Source organism: Tigriopus californicus, chromosome 9 (assembly GCF_007210705.1).
Source record: "Tigriopus californicus strain San Diego chromosome 9, Tcal_SD_v2.1, whole genome shotgun sequence".
NCBI classification, from domain to species: Eukaryota; Metazoa; Arthropoda; class Copepoda; order Harpacticoida; family Harpacticidae; genus Tigriopus; species Tigriopus californicus.
This window is the reverse complement of record NC_081448.1, coordinates 9,228,860-9,248,482: the sequence shown is the minus strand read 5'-3', so window position 1 is coordinate 9,248,482 and position 19,623 is coordinate 9,228,860. Positions and strand designations below refer to the sequence as shown.

Sequence of the window (19,623 nt, the reverse complement as noted above, 5' to 3'; positions counted from 1 at the left end):
GAAGAAAGATTTGAAAAGCTTTTACAAATTGAACGAATACTGGTGCGGAAGAAGCAAGATTAATCTTGAGGCGGGTTTTTAAACGAGCTTTAATGATTAATTTCAAAGCAAAAATCCGTTATGGTACAGATTAGGATGCTCGAAAACTACCTCCAAAGTAGTGGAAGATGAGAAAACTCTTATCGTTTTACCATTTATGGTTAAGAAAGCTTTACATTCAAGCAAGTTCATCGTTTCAATAGGCTTTGATGATATGACCAAATATGGCAACGCCCTGAACGGAAAAATACGCTTAATAGGTAAGGCTAGGAGTTTTTCTTCTACCTCATCAAAGCTTCAATGAACTAGGGAACATTTGAGTTCATAGAATTGTGGTCTGTCGTTGCATGACAGACAGGTCTTCTTTCCTTTCGTTGCCTGCGGTACCTGACAATGTTTTCATTGGGAAGAGCTTCTCATCCTAGAGGTTCTCTTGGAGCTTCACTTCGAGCTTTGATTCCTCTTCACTTCGAACGAACCATACCGACGTTCTGGTCGACGTTGATTGCTTCATGGCAATGGAGCTCCTCGCATCTGTCTTCTTCCAACACTCGCCCTAAAAATCTTTTCGACAAAAGGAGAGCAGAGAGACGGTGGTTCCTTGCTCCTTTGAAATCGTTCTGGAGCTTGGAATCTTATATTCGGTATATGACTAGGTACGCACTCGTACGTACGAGAGAATACAACGTACACACATTCCCTAGTTGGATGGAGCTTCTTCTGTTGCTACTTTTGCCACCACCACACCACCACCACCATGGACGACAATAAATTCAACTTGGGGCCAATTTAGCAAGCGGACACGGGCAACAACCCTCCCTTTACCATCATCATCGTCCTCGCCTTCTCCTCATCTTTCGGTCCCATTGCCCGTGTTCACTTCGACGGAGTCTGGATTAGGAGTAGTAATAGGAGTCGCGAGGGTCTCCATGAGCTGGTCTCTTACGACAAACGAGGATAGCTTGGAATCTGTTCATGGTAGTACCCAGCTCTTAAGCTTTGGGGAAAAGGAACAGGCAAGAGCTCTAGATTGGACATTGAAGAGGCGTGCTCTCTACCACATTGGCATGGTCGCATGAGAATGCATGGCTTTGGAGGTAAACGAGGATCCCAACGACCGTCAACTGCACGAAAATTGTCCAAACTAACGCGTCTCTTCATAGCTCCTCCTTCGAGCTCCGTGGACGAGGCAGAGTCCGAACGAATAAAGCGTTTTCCAGATAAACCGATTCTCCTACGTAGATTGAACGTGCTGACTGGAATCCCCGGAACTCAATAGAGAGCTAAAGAGAACATTTCTAGCTTCTTGAGTCGTACTTCTGTATCCCTCACGGCAACATGGCCCAAAAAAACATTGTCGCGGAAAAGATCCGCAATGTGCGGGTTACCAACGATCTCGTCCGGGAGTTCATGGCTGAATTTCTCGGTACCTTCGTTCTCATTCTCTTTGGCAATGCCGTCGTTGCCCAAGTGGTTTTAAGTAATGAAGAGAAGGGCGATTTCTTCTCCATCAACTGGGGATGGGGCGTGGCCGTGACCTTGGGCGTGCTCGTGTCCGGTGGAGTTTCTGGAGGGCACATCAACCCCGCAGTTACATTGGCCTTGGCGGTCATTGGTAACACACCGTGGAAGAAGGTCCCCTTGTACATGGCCGCCCAATACTTGGGAGGCTTTATCGCCTCTGGCCTCTTGTACGGAATCTACTATGAGGCTTTGAACGCCTTTGAGGCTGAGAATGGATTGGATCGAGCCACCCCCGAAACGGCTGGCATTTTTGCCACCTACCCTTCCCCTTTCCTCAGCCACCACAGTGGATTGCTAGACCAGGTGGTTAGCACCGGTTTATTGATGCTTCTAATTTGTGCCATTTGCGACAAGAAGAACATGGGTGTGTCCAAGGGTATGGCTCCACTCTACATTGGATTCATCGTGCTCAACATCGGCATCTGCTTCGGGCACAATTGCGGCTACGCCATTAATCCAGCTCGAGATCTTGCCCCCCGCTTGTTCACACTTGTAGCTGGATGGGGCACTAAACCGTTTACCATTGAAAACCATTGGTGGGTCGTCCCGGTCATTGGAACCCATCTTGGGGCAGTCTTGGGTGCTCTTATGTATTGCTTCTGCATTGAAAATCATTGGAAACAAAGCGCTTATGAGCTAGATGTGATCAAGGTGGTCGAGAAGATCGAGAATAATGAGCTCAAACAAGACATTGAGGTCACGGAAAAAATGCTCACCACCGAAGATGACTAATGCTTTTTTTTTCAATTTTGCTGTCTACACAGCATTTCCTAATACAGCTTGAACCAATGGAGAGCCAATACAAAAAACAATAGTTGAAATAAATGCACTCTTAGGGATATGTGCTTCAATACTGAAATACTGAATTGCCAAAGATATGTCTCAGTGTTAGTGTTAGCACTTGGGAGTGTTGGGGTGAGTCCCTTGATTTTTTGACTTTTGGCCAGACTCAAGTCCGACAGAGGATTCAAGTCTTTTACTATATTCAATCTTAGCAAACAAACTCGTCTTGCGAAATTTTAAGAAGAAATGAATCCTTTTTTTTGGCGAGTCTGAACTCGAGTTCTTTCTAAAAGACTCGAGTCCGGCCAATTTCTCCAAAATCGAGGAAAAGACTTGAGTCTACTTGGACTCAAGTCCGGACTCGCCCCAGCACTAGTACGTACTACTTACTACGTTGGCTTTTTAATGCCAGTGAACTTTTGCAGTAAATGTTCAATTTGCGTTATTCAAATTTTCATCCATTGCATGTTGCTTGAATTTGTTATGATACGTTATCATTGGCTGACATTTTCTGAAGATTGTGAAAACCAACGGAAACAATGACATCCAAAGGTATGAAATTGGTGTTGAATTTTCTTGCTAATATACGTCTTCTTGCAACGAAACTAATAGGTTCTAATGTCAATGGTTTTTGATGTTTCTTCCAAATCTACATCAAAACAGAGTTCACCTTGACAGCAAAATTCATCTTCCCTCCGAAGCTGTTTTTCTTGTCACCAATCTAACTTGGAGATTTTGACCAATCTGGTCTTGGCGGCTACTAGTTACTGGTACATCCCCTACAAAATTCAGTTATTTGCCAGAAATGCGAGTAGGCTAAAATTAGTATAAATGTTTCAAGGTCTTTTTTCCGCTTCCCTTATTTTGGTTGGCGATAATTTTGAAGTTGAACGTCTGGAATCACAAAGTTACCAGAGCCGTCTGTCACGCAGTCTGGGCCGAATTTTTTGCGGATACTTTTGAAGTTGACCCAGACCGACGTGTTCGTTCCGTATAAATAGTTAGTCTCTACGTATAATTGACTCTGGTCCAAGCAACTTGCTTAAAGCTCCGAACCTCAAGTTCTCAGAAGAAAGTTATGCCAAAAACAACTCAGATTGCACTGCACAGCAGTGGTTGGCAAATTAGTTATCGCTTCTTCATGGTCTCAAATTTGGCCCCCTTCAGTTTTGTATCACTCAGGTCTATTGCAGACTAAATACCAAACCAATTTATTTTTGGTAAAAAAAAAAAAAAAAAATGAAAAAGAAATTATGCGTCTTTACAATAAACATAGGTTATTAATAAAAATAAGAGGTTACGCATTATCCATGAGAGCGGGCCTGCTGTTGCTTCTTTTCCCCTGCTCAAGTGTTCAGAAATTCTTCATGTCTTTGCATGAGTTTTCTTGTGCCATCAAGCATTAGAAATATTTAGCCATCATATTAAAACTAAGCACCAAGTGCTTTTTGTAAATCAGAATCAAAGTTTTACGCGAATGTTTAGTAAGTTATTCTCTGATCTACATTGAACTCAAATCAACGTTGTGAGGTTTGGGCACAACCTTTTTGCACCCATCATCTGTAAGTTTTGTCCAGCAATTAAGCCGGATCTTAATCAAGTCGGATCTATATTTATCTGTGTCTTGAATATGAACGGGGGACGCTCAGATCGAAAGTTAACATCTGTGAATCGAAGAAGCATTTAGCATTCTTCTTGATGAGTGGTCTATGAGGCAGCTACTCGTAAAGAGAGATGGACATTTACCACTAATAGTGTGAGTTTGTTATGGTCGGAGGGATGAACCTCGCCCGGCCAGCGAAGCCAGCCATCACATCGTCCGTATACAGTTCCGCTGAGCAGTGTCGTGTCCATGTCAGCTTGGCTCTCCTTCAGTGGGTGTGGTTAGCGTCTTAAAGTTTCCATCGAGGAAGGTCGGGGAGGAGATTCGAACCGGGGTCCTCTCTCTTAAAAGGTTCTGTGCTAACCACTACGCCACGTCTCCTCCCCTATTTGTCAGTGTGATTACAATGAAATTTTTTTAAAATGATAATTAAATTAGAAAATTAATTAAGTTTTATGATGTATAACCTATGTCAATAGTGGTTAAAAGGATCTGCAGGTCATTATGTTAATAGATAAATAATCTAAAATGTTATCATCAAGCAAAAAGTTCGGATTCGGTCGGATTTGGGGAAAACCATTGGATTTGAGCTATAAAAATTCATTGTGGATACCACCGAGAGAACCTTTCTGATCGGATACACAGTTCAAGTTCATATTCAATTGTCGAGAACAAACTTCAAACAAAGTCAAGCATTAGCTTAGTCCTTTATCAATTGGTGTGGAATAGTGTAAAGAACTCGCCTTGAAAAAGGTCGAGAAGGAGGATCGAACCGGGACCTATCTTATGTCAGGAATTGGTTGCGAACAGGGAGTTGGGATTCCCTGTGGACATTGACTCATTTTTCTATTATGAAGATTCAAGAAGCTTATCCAACTTTAAGTGAATAAGGCAAAATTCAGACGTGTACATCTATTACCGAACTTACATATCAAGGGAGACATTTTTTTTATCATCAATTTCTTTATCTAGCGTGACGCGACCCTCCTGTGAGATCATTCCAAAGCATCAATGAACCTTTGAAACCTTACACATTAGAAATGACTATACGAAACGAGTCAAAAAAGACCATGATGGGCTACTCAGACATAGTTTACAAATGTTTTCCGCTTTCATGAATTCTCGCGTATTTGTTTACTTTGGCCAATTCTTACCTTCCTTCAATCTGCCATCTCAGATATTTCCATTTGCCATTAGTAGGGCTAGAATAAAAGAGCTCTCTTATTTACCAGCATTTTGCATTTAAATAGATTTATAAGACTAGAAAAAAGATTGAAGAGTCAGCAATAGACCAAAATAACGCGCGATACTTAATTTGCTTTTGGTTCGTTACAATTAGGGGATGTCATTTTAGAATTCCAACGTGACAACACTTTCTTTTTCGATCCAGCAGGACCGAGTTGTTGTAATTGATTTACTTGTAATCTCTGTCCTATTTCCCCTTGAAATGACAAACACTTGTCTGAATGTGAGTAACAATTTGACAGGTATTTCCGTTGCAAATGAAACTAGAACTTAAAAACACTTGAGCAAGTTAGTTTGGTTTACATGTCCATGTAAATTGCCTATGCTCAAGCCCGTCTGATGTCAGGGCCAACCCTCATTGAAGCATTAATGAGTATGCCACAGGCGAAAACAACCTTTTTCACACTGCATCTCATATCAAATGCCCTTCGTTTGGGACCAGCTGTCGAAACCACACTCTTTCAACCCATTGGACGCTTCTTCTGTGAATGCTATGAGTTGTGATTTAACCAAATGATATCAAAACATCTCCCTCCTAGGATGAATTCGGACTGACAAGAGTGGGTCCGGATTGACGGAGTGAGTCAGGATTGGCAGAGTGGGTCCGGATTGACGGAGTGAGTCCGGATTGGCAAAGTGGGTCCGGATTGGCAGAGTGGGTCCGGATTGACGGAGTGAGTCAGGATTGGCGGAGTGGGTCCGGATCGGCAGAGTGGGTCCGGATTGACGGTCCGCAATGAAGGCAGGTCTCCAACGGCTGTCCACTTGTCCACAGGAAGTCGGTGAGGTCCGACTACGTGTTGGACACAAGGGGCAATTGCGCCATGTTATAAGTTGTGATTTTACTACATACTATCATAACAAGGGGAATGTATATTTTCATACAAACTTACGTTTCCAACCGTACATCGATAAGAAGAACGCAATTTGCCAAAGACGGAAGGCTTGCAACAATCCTGCTCTTTCTCTAAAATGAAGCGATTTTGGTATCAAGTTCACTCGTTCCTTTACAAGAGGTGTTTTAAAAGATATGTGTCGTATTTCTAACAATTAGGTTATCAGTCACATTGAATGTTTTCGTCAAGCAGTTTTGAATAGCTGCTTTGATGTTCCCATGTAGAAGATTTAAATCGCAATTCAACGCATTTTTAAGTAAATCTTTTATAAAAATAACAGACAAGGTCTGTTTTGGCCAAAGTGCTTTTCAAAGATTTCGCGACTGTCACCCACTCCCTTTTTCTAAACGCACCTATGGCAACTGACATGAGAGACTTGCACTTCAGGTGAGCGAGTATTACGAAGAGGGTAAAACTCAGTTCTGTTTCATAAAATGTATTTTAGTCTTCGATGGGTTAGGCTAAATCGAATTGTTGAGGAGAATTGTGCTGGTTTCGTTTAGAGTGGCTGTCCATGGGCGCGAGTGAATACATGTAATCTTGGCATCCCAGTTCTTTATAGGACATTTGGACGGCTCGCCAGAAGTAGGCCATTAGGACGGTGATGACCAGGACCAATATCAGACCCACCAAGCCAGAGATAAGGTTCACAAAACACAAGAGGCCGCAGAGGATGAACCCGACGAGGACAAAAATCACAATGGCTGCCATGAGGTAGGTCAGGTAAGGCAGCATTAGCTTTCGCTTCTTGGTGGCCACGCCACAAATCATCAGCAAACAGAACACTACGAATACCCCACTGAGGATAGCCTCCACCAACAAGCCTATCCAGGCCATGGAGATGCCATTGGCCACGATCTGGTCGGCCTCTTCCTCGGTCGCATTGTGCTCTTTCAAGATCTCTTTGAACACGTAAGAGGCGTGACTCAGATTCTCCTGAATGGGATTAAAGGACTTCCATTGGAGAAGAAATGGCATAATGGGTACCAATTCCAAGAGGCAGAGGGTGATACCCAGGATGGCTAAGAAGATGGACCCTCCATGGACAGAGATGCAACAGCAACATTTCCGCATGGTACGCGCTGCTCTGAGATTGGTTGGGGGGAAGCGGGGAAGTAGGCGACCGAATCGGACCGGGTCCGTATCAAAAGTCCGGTTTAGTGAAACTGGAAAGTATAACAAAAAAAATATCCGATTAGTGGGCCAACATTAAGTTGTGTATTTGAATAGAAATGTCTGGTTGGTCATTGATTTTGCCCATCAGACCCAAAACCCTTGGGTGCCAAATGGAGCCAGTTACTTGAACTCAGTTCTGATGGGTTGAATGATGTCGGTAACAAACCCATACTTCAAAGTGAACTTTTTCGCTCAAATGCGCTAAAGATAAAGCCTACTCTCCCAAGTCCATGGAAAGAAGGGCCAAATGGAATTGCTTCCTTCCTTACGAGAACCTTACCAATTGATAAGAGACAAGCCTCCAAATACTTTGGGACAAATTGCCTCGTAGCTTATCTTGTTAGCTCACCATTCTAGGTGGGCGGAGACAAAATTGATAGACACATACACACACACAGGACAACCCCGCCGTTTGAAACAAGGTGAGGCTGAGAGTAAAGAAGGGCTTCCGTCATTCAAACTTGAATCAATCGAGATAACCTGTATACAAGGTATTGATTGTACCAAAGGTGAGGATTCACGCTTTCTTCGCTTTTACGCATCGCTTGTACGTAGTATCGGTATTATCTCACCTCTTTCTTTCCAAGCACTTGCATAGATAAAGTAGGAGAAGGGAACAGGCTTGAGGTGAGCGAGCAATCTCTATATATTCTTTACCAACGACAGAAGAAACTGGCGATCGTGGCCAGTTTTGCCAGAAAATGTTCATGAAATGCCCCCAAAAATTTCGTAAAAAAACCAAAAAATTTACCCCAGAAACTTTCGTCCACGCACCAGCTCCCAATTTCTTATTTAAAGCCTTGTTTTCAAATATACATCTTTTCAGGTCTTTTAGAAGGTCAATGTCGCATGTGAAAGAATAGGAATACAGAATTGAAAGGTACAAAAGCATTTCAAAACTAGTAAAAAGCCGAGGATCAGAACATGGAAGCATAAAAACCTTGACAAGCTCATTATTGCCCTTACAAAAGTTTGCTGCTTCTAAAAAGGCCATTAGCTGGTACCGTTTTTTTTGTGCCTGTCCGTACTTGCTATGTGACTAACAACCAGAGTAGACTAACGCTCAGGGTTATTTCTACTTTGGCCTCATTGTTGGCAACAAATATGCACCATATTTTTGGATATTTTTGTGAATTGCCACTGTCATTGGGAAAGCCTTACCATTTCGGTTCATCATTGTTTCTAGATCTGCTTTGTAATTTGCAAACAGATATAACCTTTTCTTTTATTAATGTTGGTTTTGGCGCCAAAGAGAAGATTGACTAAAGTGCAAAGATGCAATTTCGTTCGTTCTGATGTTTGAAAAAAACAGAACGGTTGCAAGTCGTTACTGAGACAAACAAAGTACCCCAGATTTGATTAAAATTGAGTGTTACCCATGAGCCAAATTTCTTGCTTAGTGGACGTCAAAATTACCTCAGAAATGGGGAATCACCTGACATTTGGCAACACTGGTCGTAGCTCTGTATGCGAAGATTGTCGTAGCGTGACCAGACATTGCAAGTCAACCGCTAGACAGCTCGTAGCTGGGTCCAAAAAGATCTAAAAAAATGTTGAGTTGAATTCATGTGACATGATAATCTCATGGCTTGTACACAAAAAATGTCGATGTTTGTGTCTGTTATGCTGGGCAGTCTTTGGGACACTCAATTATCTCAATTATAGCCCGCTGCAAGTGTGATCCCAAACGACGAGACGATTTTAATTTGGGTCTAGTTTGATTTCTTTATTCCAGCTAAACTTCGCCAAAGTTGGTGTGTCCGGTTTCCTTGGCATGACTTTGAGCATCGGTCTGTCCTTTCAAGCGGGTTTGGCATACCAAACATCTTAATGTAAAATTGGCCACATCCGTGAATTGCCGAGCAGTTTTGGCCACGGCGGCCAAGACCGTGGCTTCTTTCAAGGCTTTCGAATCGGACAGGCTGAATAAAGTCTGCTTATCACCACCGCCCACATCTCGATACAACGGATCGTAGTGAATCCCATCGTAGATCAAAACCATCCGTTGTGAGGACCCAATGGCTTCCCCAAAATGGGTCTGAAAATCCGACTGAATATCGACCACGGTGATGACCACGCCAAAGTACTCGGCCAATATTTGAGCTTCGATTGCACCACCCCACGAATCCGCATCCCGGATCCAACGACAATAGTCCGCATTGTCCTTGCCCAAGATGGCGCTGGTGTACTTATTGGGGTCACCGGACACGGCGGCGGAAATGACCTCGCGCATGAAGTCGGCTTTGCTCAAGTCCAGTTGACCACTCAGGCAGAAATTGATGGAAGTAAAGAGACACGAGTTATTGGCCGGCACCACTTGCCGCAGTAACACGCCCTCATATTCTAACAAAGGGTCATCATTACCGGGCACGGCCTGATACTCCACGATGAGCGAGTCCCCATGCCGGATGGACAGGCTTTGGAGCGTTTGCTCCAAGCGATCCATGCTCAAAGATTTGGGCGGAAACCCGTGCAGGAGTCGCACGCCACTCAGTTCGGACCCAGACCGCACCGGGATATCGCTGGCCAGCAGGAGATCCTGGATGGTGCTCTGTGCCGAGAGGTCCGACAACACCTTAGGTCCTCCCGGGGTCTTGACCCGAATTTGAAACTTGGTCATGGCCATAATAGCGATCAATCGAGCGAGAATCACCTTTGATTAGATGAGATCCTAGCGATGGAGTAACACGGGCAGAACACCATGGACGCCGACACACCCGTTCTTGGTGACCGGGAGTGATGCCAGTAGGTGTAGGTGGGGAACGGTGGTGTGGTTTTAGCTCAACCACCCAGGGTTCGATTTAAAGGTCGAGGAAAGGTTGTAGGTCTCTTTCTAGTGATCACTGATCACACCTGGTCTGCTTTTTGGTCTTTCTTTCTTTCTTTCTTTCTGGCTTAGTTCTTCTTATTGGGTTGTCACCGAGAGGTTGGGTGTTTCGGAGACAATGCGAAGAGGATGTGACTGGATAATAATATAATGAGTGATAAATATTACAATAATGGTTGATAAATGATATAATGCAAAGAATACAGGTCAGATTTGGGCTGGCGGCATTAATAGTTGATGCTTGGCCGACCCTTACTTTAATAAAATGTTAGTTCTTGGCGAATCGGGAACAGAATGACATTGCTGGATCCGTGGACTAATGCCAGGGCTTCCAGAAATATTGACTGTGAGCGGGTTGCCCGGCAAACTGAGCCTCCTTTGGGCAGGTGCCCCTTTTTTAAGATTGTATTCATAAGTAAGAAAGTTAGCCTCCAATTAAAGACAAATCAAGTGGCTCTTACGCTATTTAGCTGAAAGAACTCCGAGCGTAGCTACGGTCTCTGGCATTTTGACCTCTACTTTGTGCGTGAAAAGCCAAATATTTGACTTATGAAATGTACTAGCTAGACTCAAGATATGCTAAGGTTGGTATGAAATGGCAAAATTACTAAAAGATATTAGTAATCAAGTATTTCTGGGGTTTTATCTCACCAGAAATGCAGTATCTATGAGGAATTCTAGAAATATGCTGGTTACTCGTTAATGAACGTGAACGTTGAATTACTTAACTTAGATAGATATAGATACATAGATAGATCTATTTCAGGAACACTTTGATCATGATTGGATAATGTCGGCATTTAATGTTTGATTTAGCATATTGATAAATCAAAAATTTTCATGAGCATGTAGTTCCTCAGGTTCTGGGTGAGCAAAAGCTTGTTTTCACCAGGACCTGGGCAAATTAAAGAAGACATGACATAGATATTTAATAATGTTACAGAGGTCAAGCTGCAACACGATAGCGTGAGTTGGAAGAAAAAAAAAATTGAAAGGCTTGTAGGAAATCATCATATCGGTTCGAATTTATAAGAAAAGAAGGACCAAGAAAAAGATATTGACACATTGAAGTAGCAGCTGGACGATGAAAAGCAGCACAAATTTTGGGAGGTCATTGGGGCACTTTTCAAAACAGTAGAGGTACTAAAAATCCAAGATGTAAATCTCAATATTGGACAATAACAGTTTCTAAGGTTTCAAAAAGTTTATTGCAAAAATACGAAATTCTAAAATACAAAAAAATCACCCGAAAAACGGCTTTTAAAAATTAAAAAAAAAAATTAGTTTTTATGCATGTTATAGAGTGAAACTTAAGACAGTTTATAAAAATACCTACCTGCATGAACCATTCCCTTAATGGATAAAAGAACTGATTCTTCAATTTAATCCCTCAGCAAAGAGATATGAAGCCTCAAAAGTAGGAGTGATCTCTCAAAATTTGACGATGACGTCATCTTCCTTTCCCGCTTCAATGAGTCATGAAAAACAGAGCAAAGCAAATATTTTCAGTGTTAATTTGTTATGTTTACTAGAAAATGCGAAACGACTTCAGGAATGGGAGGAAAATTAATAAGTTTAGAATTGTATTTGGTGCATGGAGTGTTTTGATGAGATTGAGCGGCTGATAATTGTAATAAAAGAGAAAAATAAAATCATTTCTTAGGGTTTTTGTTGGCATACATAGCAATTCTTGAGTTTGCAAGGAGCAATAGAGTACTTCCGTAAGAGATAATCTCTAATTGTTTGGGTGAATTTAATTCTGGTTAGATCGATGTCTGGAGGGTTGAAATTATTCCACTCGTTGGGAAAAGCAAAGTTCGGTAGACTTTGTAGAAGTCCCGACTTGGCAACTGGAGTAATTGATCTCCAACCGCCAAGCCGAGGATTATTTTTCTATTTGAAAATATTGATACATGGTGAGTGTTCTTGCAAACAAGACTGCCTCATAACTTAAACGATTTTAAGCGTGCGCAAATCTTGTAATTTTAGGAGCTTGGACTTGTGAAACAAAGATTCAGTGTGAGAAAACCACTTCGCATTATTTATCCAGCGTATAGCTCTTTTCTGGAGTATTGACAAGATCTTCAGTTTCGTACTTTGGCAATAAAATTCAATACCGTACTCCAAGACACCTCGGATAAGTCCATAATAAAGTTGGTTCTTTACAGTTTTCGGCATTGACTTGCGAATTCTGTTCGGACTGAAAATAATTTTTCGAAATTTGTTTGCTACACTTTCAATGTGTCAGTGCCAGTTTAGTTTGCTATCGAGTTGCATTCCCAGAAATCGTATGGATTTTTCTTTGGAAGTGGTGGAACCCACCTCCTCTAACGTACATCCATTTATATTAATTTTGAAGTTGAAATTATAATTTTTGTGATTGATAGCCATGAATTTAGACTTATCTATGTTTAAAGTTAATTTATTTATTTCTAACCCTTGGAAGATACGTTCCAGTTGAACATTTGTGTTCTCCTCTAGTTTATCAGGTTAGCTTTCAAAATATTGAAGCGTCGTATCATCAGCAAACATAATGCATTTCAAATTGCTATGCTGAGGTATATCGTTTATATAGATCAGAAATAAGAGAGGTCCAAGAATGCTGCCTTGGGGAACCCCACATTTGACTTTCAGTTTCAAGGATCTAACATTATTTACCTCGACATACTGGTACCTCTCAGAAAGGTAGTTTTTCAACCAATTGACCTGCCACGGAATCTGTAATACTCCAGTTTTTTATCAATATACCATGATCAACGCAATCAAAAGCTTTTTTGAGGTCTAAAATATAGTAAGTGCCATTTTGTCGCAGAGATTAGCAGAATATTTTCGTAGAAATTTTTGAACTGCATGCATAGTGTTATGTTGCTTTATAAAACCAAACTGTTCAGGGTAAAGGAGAATCTCTACTTCTAAAAAGTTACGCATTTGTTTATGAACAATTTTCTCTAAAACCTTGGAGAAACTTGGCAAAAGACTTATAGGGCGATAGTTACCAGGTAGTGATTTGTCACCTGATTTAAAAAGTGGAATGACTTTTGCAGTTTTCCATTCTGTTGGTATGTATCCGGACACAAAAGAGATGTTCACTAACCACGTCAACGGCACTATTAAAGCTGGAGTTATATGTTTTAGAATTCGGTTTGATAGACCGTCCATTCCTGAACTGTTTTTCGACTTGAGCTCATTTATCACCGCCTTTATTTCTTTACATTTTACCCATTTGAAATGAATGATTGAAAAATGAACTTGTTTGAAGTCCCTTAAACATTTGGGACTCAAAAGTTTTTGGTTAAGGGATTAAAATATACTTCCAGGTCATCTATCCCTAGAAAGCATTGTTTATCTCACATGGCATTTTCATAAGTTGCCACACTTAAATTTTTCTAGTTTTACAATTGACTTTTTCAAACCTTGATCGATTTGTCTAGGCAGATCTAAAAACATAGAACACATATAACCATGGATAATCTGATCTAATACCTAATCGTGATATATTCCTGATTTTTCAATCGACGAAGAGAGAAAGAAAATAAAATCAACATGAGCCTTGAAAGGCCAAGGCGTATGACTCGAAAGACGTCGTGGCCTTTTGCATCATCCCCACATGGGCGTTTTGGCGTAATTGAGCACGAGCTTGCCCTCGCCACCAAAGCAATCGTACAAGTGTCTCACGGTCTGATCTGGCGACGGGGAAAATGCTTGGTTCACGTACAAGAACTAGAAGGAAAAAAAGAGAGGAGAAATGAACATCTTACAGAGGTGGACTCGTCTTTCAATGCCTAGCTAGCTTATCGAGCCTATTTAAGATTGAAATATTATTTTTATGCGGACTTTCGTACCCTAAGTAGGGATGTCATTGCGAGCAGTTCGAGAGCGAAAATTTAATATTCTCATAAAAATTGACATTCATAAAATATCTGATCCATCAACGTATTAGATACGCCCAATATGGCTCATCTGGCTGTCGGCTCAACTACTGGGGTAACCATCCTAAAATGGGCTCAAAAGCCGTGCTGACTAGGGGGAATGACTTCATGGACTTCAAGACTTCAAAGTTTGAACTTCATTACCAAATGCTCAGTTTCGTCCAATTTCAAGGCTTTCCGGACAAAAGCCAAGATCCATTCGATCTTCTTGTCCCCGTCCACTTTGTAGTTCCTCTGTTGCATGATGGGGGCATCGCCCGCGGGTTGTAGCCGGACCATGACTAAACCAGGATACATAGAAAAACCATAACCATGATTAACATTCAGATCAGAGCCCAGCTAAGCAGTAAAGATCATAACTGGATATAGAATTGACTTGACCGGTAACCATACCTTTGGCGTCTATGGTGGAACTTTGTTCCTCGGCAGAAGCCATGGTCAGAGACTAATGGGTGACTGAACAGTCCTTGATTGACTGAAATCGAGTTAAAATATTCTCGGTTGACTCGAACGTCTTTGAAGTCTAAGGGACACAGCTACCCAAACCATATCAAAAGTTTGGCAACAACTCAACAGCTAAAACTCTTATTATGCGACGTTTCTTCTAACTCAACGTCGGTTTAGGTGAACCTTCCTTAGCATGACTACCCTAATGATCAAAACTATGAGCTCTGGCATTGAAAATACAGATTTTGACCTTCAATTTTGCCGGCCACAAATGCAAAATTTGCTCCTGGATGACCCTAGAGTTTTTCTTCTCTGTGAATATCAGGACTGCCAAAAATGTCGGTTATTTATCAAACTTGACTCAACAAATCTTCGATGAATTACTCAACATTCTGATAAGCAACTTCGCAACTTTCAGTTTTCTTGATAGTGATGGGCAAGTGAAATACCATTAACACCTCAGTCAGATTAACGATTGGAAAACCAAGACAGTGCCGTTTGTTATGTTCAGGAACCCTGAATGATATAAATAAACGAAATCCACTACTCACTACTCTCCTGCTGCTCATCCTCTTTATCCTCCTCATTCTCAAAGTTCACTTTGGGCCGTCCTGATATCTGCGTCTCCTGGCTGGCTAGCTGGCCTCTGGCCTTCAATCTGGGTGTGATTTGCTTTCATTCCATGTGATTCCCTCCCCCGCCTTCCGGTTCCACTTCGCTCCGCCCACCCACCCTCTGGCTAGGTCTATACTACGGGCGGCCTTATGTGGACCCACCTTTGGCCCATTTGGCTGAGCTTGTGGCTTGGGGCTGGCCTGAGGGGCGTCAATGCGGGAGGGCGCTACGATGACTCGAGCGTGGTTTGCGAGCCCATTAAGGCCCACATGTGCGATTCGCTGGGCTACAATCAGACTGGCATGCCCAACTTTGGCAACTCGACGCGCCAGGCCGATGCGCTGACCACCTTGGAAACGTTCATCCCTTTGGTGATGACCCAATGCTCGCCCGACATCCAGTTCTTCTTGTGCGCGGTCTACATCCCCGTGTGCCAATCCGATGTGGAAATTCAGCCTTTAATTGGCCCGTGCCGCCCGTTGTGCGAGCGGGTGCGTCAGCGTTGCGAGAAAACCTTGATGGGCTTCAATTCGGTCTGGCCGCCAGTCTTGGCCTGCCACCGATTCCCGGAGACTAATAGTCACGACCACATGTGCATGGAACGCTCGGAGGACGATCGGCGGGATATTCCGAAATTCTCGGTCAGCTCGTCCTCGATTATCAATCTCCAGAGTAATCCCCTGTTTATGCAAAAGGCCATCGATACTGATCATCATCAATTCCACGACTTGGCTGGGCAATTCTCGAATTCCCGAGTCATGCTCAACAAGCTCATACTCAATGGCCAAACGAGTGCGCAAAACGAAATGGTAGAAATTGGACTGCATGATCTGACATTTGAATGATTACAACCATACTTAACTTTTTAGGGACAGACCCCTTCAGGTCGTTGTCAAAACTTACGTTCGCCTTCGCATTGGCATTTTGTGGAGCGTTTGGATCGATGCGTGCCCGAGTGTGGGTCCGATGTCCAGTTTCGTGAGGAAGACAAGGCCTTGGCAGAAAAATGGATGATTGCCTTGACCGTGATATCGTCCTTAACTGGCGTTTTCACGTTGGTCTCGTTTCTCTTGGACTCGAATCGACACCAGTACCCGGAACGGGCCATCTGTTTCATTACTTTGGCCGCCTTGGGCTATAATTTTGGTTACGTGATTCGACTGATCGTGGGGCGCGAAGCCACCTCGTGCTTCCCTTCCGACCAAAACCCGGATCTTCTTCTCTTGACGGTGGAAGGACATCGAAATCCCGCCTGCTTTACGGTCTTCCTGTTCCTGAACTTCTTTTCGTGTGCCATCACCTCTTGGTGGCTCATCACCACCTTAACATGGTTTTTATCTATTACCACTAAACTCACCGCCAAGCGCCTGTCTCATTATGTCACTTATTATCATATTTTTGGCTGGGGCTGGCCCGCCTCCATCACCATTCTCCTCGCCGTCATGAAGGAAATGCACGGGGAGGAATTTTCGGGCACTTGCGGTCCAGCAGCCCAAGATGATTACGGGCTTCTGGTTTATGTGATCTTGCCAGAGTCGATTCAGTTCTCTCTTAGCCTTCTACTGCTCTTGATTGGGTTGATTGTAATGTTATCCAAGGCTGGAGCTGAAGATGGTCCGACTGGATTCAAAGATATCGCCATGAAAATGGGATTATACACAATTCTGTTTGTCATTGCCAAGGTGAGTGTTTTCCTTTCAATTACAATTGCCTCGTTACGCTGATTCCCCTCGTCTGATTGCTCTAAATTCATGATAACATTTTTTCAGGGTCTCATCTTGGCCACATTCATCTATGAATATTCAGAAAGGTCCTCGTGGCTCAATCGCACTAGCACAGCTGAGCCTACAGTCGATTTGTTCCTCCTGCGTTTGTGCATGGGACTGCTCTTTGGTGTTCTCAGCGGAACATGGATCATATCCCAAGATACCAAGCAAGTTTGGAAACGCGAAGTTCTCCACTTTTGTTGTTGGTCCAAAAATAAAAAAGTAGCCTATCCGACGGTTGCATACTCGAGGCAATCACAACCAAAAGCGGAAGGTAATCCTGAGTCGGTGAGTACTCCTAATCGTTCGTCATCATTTCTAAGAACCTCTTACCAATCTAACTCAGATCAGGCGTCAATCAATTTACTTTTGTAATAGCAGGAGACGGAGTATACCACATTGCACTCAACTAGCACTCCAGCATCACAAAGACAACTTCAGAGACAAAAACGGATGCAACAGCAAGTAGTTCAACTTCCATCCCATCACCAACCTAATCCACAGCCGGGGAATTCCCGAGCCACACTCTACTCGGACAACCACAATGGAAGTAGTGGACAATTCTTCCTTTAAGCTCTCCACCAAATAGGAATTCATTTACATATTATGTGTTTCCCGTTCGTCAATACGTCAAGAGATCTATCGTCTCTTTATTTCCAAGAATAAATGTCCAATACCGCGACTTATAGGATCTGATTGAAGATATTAGCGAGAACGACCACAACCAGGAGACTCTTGCCGTGCCGGTTTAAAGCCGAATTGGACAAATCTAGATCTCCACAAACGGGAGGGCAAATGGGGATTTGGCTTTGATACAGCTCAATTGTTTGTGTGGCCTTTCCATGTCGATTGACCGCCTCGCATGTGTAATTTCCGTAGTGTGATTCGTCAATGGACAGGATCTAGAAAAAGCCCGATATCATTAGAGTGTTGTTGGTGCTTGATTTGGAACATGGAACAACACAGTGGAACAAAACAGAGTTAGTTTTACGTTCGTTCTAGTTTTTTCTAACCTTTACGACCGACGTTGTCAAGTCGTTCTGAGATGCGAAATGAGACACGTGGTACATAGGTGAGTTGGAAATTTCCTCCGAACCTTGCCTCCAATGAATGGCAGGCGGAGGGAAGGCCTGAATTTTGCAAGTCAGCTCGGTTTCGTGGTTCAGGGCTTGTGGTATTTTGGGTCTGGGCACCTCGATAATGGGTGGATATTCCACTTCTAAGGTTAGCATTCGGTGTTCATCACCCGGTCCAACGCCGTTCTTAGCCCAACACAAGTATTTGCCTATTAAAAAATGTTCATGAATTCCAGTCTGAAAGCGTCCATCCAACGTTGGAATGAAATGTCATACCTGTGTCCTCTCTGCGGACTTGGTTGATGATCAGCTTTCTTGGGGTAATGATCTCCTCCTGGCCGTTGGGCATCATTCTCCCATCCTCTCGGGTCCAAGTAATTCTTGGGGTTGGGAATCCATTCGATTGGCATTCCATTTCCACCTTCTCTCCCGCTGTCACTCGAAAGCTCCGAGTGGTGTTGTCCGAGATTACGGGCGGCAATTTCACGGACAGCTCCACTGTGGCCGTGACCATGCTGTTGTATCCGGCCACAATTTGACAGAGATACGAAGATGCATCCGACGGTTGGACATCTCGAATTGAGAGGATATATTGGCCACTTTTTTCATTGAGTTCCAGGTCGAATCTTTGGTCTTTTAAGAGGAGTTTTGGTCCTGTAGCGATGGGAAAGTTCTGCCCACCTTTCCCTACTCTCGTCCATAGGATGGGATAGTCTTGTCGATCCACAATAGTGCATTCCAGCTTGGCCTCACCGCCTAAAATCTTACCATTCAAACGTCAATGCTTATTCAATAACATTCCGGCATATTTCTAAACACTTAAACTCACCAATGTCGGTTGTCAAACTTGGCGTCACATAGCTAATCTGGGGAGTTTTCTGACTCGATGACAACTTAAAGACTGAAACGCACAGCATAAACTTGAGCAACCACTTCATCTTGAAAAGACAAAGATCAAACTGGAAATGTTTGATAAATTTCGGCTTTCTCCTTCGAAACTGACGCCAGATTTAGATTTGCTCCACTGCTCTCTTCTTATTCTTATGTAGTGTTGGATTACTACCGCTTCTTCAAACACTCCTCGTTTGTAGTTTGTACGTACGAACAAGCACCAAGTACCTTAGTAGGAGCGGCAAAAGCTTACCCTCAGAGACTTCCCCTTCTTGTCTTTCTCTTTCATCCCCCCATGGGTTGGAGGGTGAAGGGAAGGGGTGGCTGGATGGAGCAAGCAAGAATCGTATGCACGTTCAAAAACCCACTACCCATATTGTGCATTCATTTGTTGGCGTTGGAACATTTGCCAGGAGGAGAGGGATGCCTTACATAGGGTGGGACACAGTGGTTGGAGCTCTCTGCTCTCTGCTCCCTCTCTCTCTCTCACACGCATTTCCTCTCCGCTATTTCGTGAGCATCTCTAAAAGCGCCGAGAGTTCCAAATTCCCATAGTTGTTCTAGAAACTGGGATAGAAACAAGAGTGTTCCTTCTCTTTCTCTCTCTCTCTCTCAAACGCATCCTCGCTTGCTTGATTTTGACGAGCATTGATTTGTCACATGTGAACGTACTAGGTTTTGAGCATTTTATGAATGAACGTAATTGCTAAATTTGAATTCACAAAATGTAAAATTTAGAGATTCTATTTGAAAACTTAAAAGAACATTCACATACGGGGCGTTTCAAAGCAAAGTAAACGGAATAT

The 19,623-nt window shown here is 42.9% G+C and overlaps 6 protein-coding genes across 11 annotated transcripts; 2 read left to right on the top strand and 4 right to left on the bottom strand.

Annotated features, from left to right (window-relative positions):
- The first annotated feature begins 1,054 nt into the window (after positions 1–1,054).
- On the top strand, positions 1,055–2,402 carry LOC131886869 (aquaporin-7-like). The gene has a single exon (XM_059235305.1). It carries the CDS (start codon positions 1,378–1,380, stop codon positions 2,293–2,295), a length of 918 nt encoding a protein of 305 aa, XP_059091288.1. The 5' UTR covers positions 1,055–1,377; the 3' UTR covers positions 2,296–2,402.
- Positions 2,403–6,510: 4,108 nt separating this feature from the next.
- LOC131886872 (uncharacterized) lies at positions 6,511–7,992 on the bottom strand. 4 transcript variants are annotated; one of them, XM_059235311.1, is made up of 2 exons: positions 7,839–7,992; positions 6,511–7,256 (listed from the first exon to the last, which is right to left on the bottom strand). In XM_059235311.1, the coding sequence occupies exon 2, from the start codon at positions 7,162–7,164 to the stop codon at positions 6,547–6,549; it is 618 nt and encodes a 205-aa protein (XP_059091294.1). In that variant the 5' UTR covers positions 7,165–7,256; positions 7,839–7,992; the 3' UTR covers positions 6,511–6,546. The 4 variants fall into 4 exon arrangements, with proteins under 4 accessions (XP_059091294.1, XP_059091293.1, XP_059091295.1 ...); XM_059235310.1 differs by lacking the exon at positions 7,839–7,992 and adding an exon at positions 7,547–7,832; XM_059235312.1 differs by lacking the exon at positions 7,839–7,992 and adding an exon at positions 7,616–7,832.
- Positions 7,993–8,977: 985 nt separating this feature from the next.
- Positions 8,978–10,214, bottom strand: LOC131886870 (ubiquitin thioesterase OTU1-like). The gene has a single exon (XM_059235306.1). It carries the CDS (start codon positions 9,890–9,892, stop codon positions 9,002–9,004), a length of 891 nt encoding a protein of 296 aa, XP_059091289.1. The 5' UTR covers positions 9,893–10,214; the 3' UTR covers positions 8,978–9,001.
- A 3,346-nt stretch (positions 10,215–13,560) lies between these two features.
- On the bottom strand, positions 13,561–14,576 carry LOC131886879 (autophagy protein 12-like). The gene is made up of 3 exons (XM_059235321.1): positions 14,416–14,576; positions 14,167–14,303; positions 13,561–13,813 (listed from the first exon to the last, which is right to left on the bottom strand). The coding sequence occupies exons 1-3, from the start codon at positions 14,456–14,458 to the stop codon at positions 13,691–13,693; spliced, it is 303 nt and encodes a 100-aa protein (XP_059091304.1). The 5' UTR covers positions 14,459–14,576; the 3' UTR covers positions 13,561–13,690.
- Positions 14,577–15,034: 458 nt separating this feature from the next.
- Positions 15,035–17,532, top strand: LOC131886861 (frizzled-4-like). Of its 2 annotated transcripts, none has more exons than XM_059235288.1 (4): positions 15,035–15,893; positions 15,954–16,766; positions 16,854–17,138; positions 17,229–17,532. In XM_059235288.1, the coding sequence occupies exons 1-4, from the start codon at positions 15,234–15,236 to the stop codon at positions 17,421–17,423; spliced, it is 1,953 nt and encodes a 650-aa protein (XP_059091271.1). In that variant the 5' UTR covers positions 15,035–15,233; the 3' UTR covers positions 17,424–17,532. The 2 variants fall into 2 exon arrangements, with proteins under 2 accessions (XP_059091271.1, XP_059091272.1); XM_059235289.1 differs by having other exon boundaries at positions 15,036–15,893; positions 17,232–17,532.
- Positions 17,481–19,327, bottom strand: LOC131886866 (lachesin-like). 2 transcript variants are annotated; one of them, XM_059235298.1, is made up of 4 exons: positions 18,756–19,327; positions 18,203–18,682; positions 17,864–18,135; positions 17,481–17,752 (listed from the first exon to the last, which is right to left on the bottom strand). In XM_059235298.1, exons 1-4 carry the CDS (start codon positions 18,862–18,864, stop codon positions 17,534–17,536), a joined length of 1,080 nt encoding a protein of 359 aa, XP_059091281.1. In that variant the 5' UTR covers positions 18,865–19,327; the 3' UTR covers positions 17,481–17,533. The 2 variants fall into 2 exon arrangements, with proteins under 2 accessions (XP_059091281.1, XP_059091282.1); XM_059235299.1 differs by having other exon boundaries at positions 18,203–18,689; positions 18,756–19,317.
- Between the last annotated feature and the right edge of the window lie 296 nt (positions 19,328–19,623).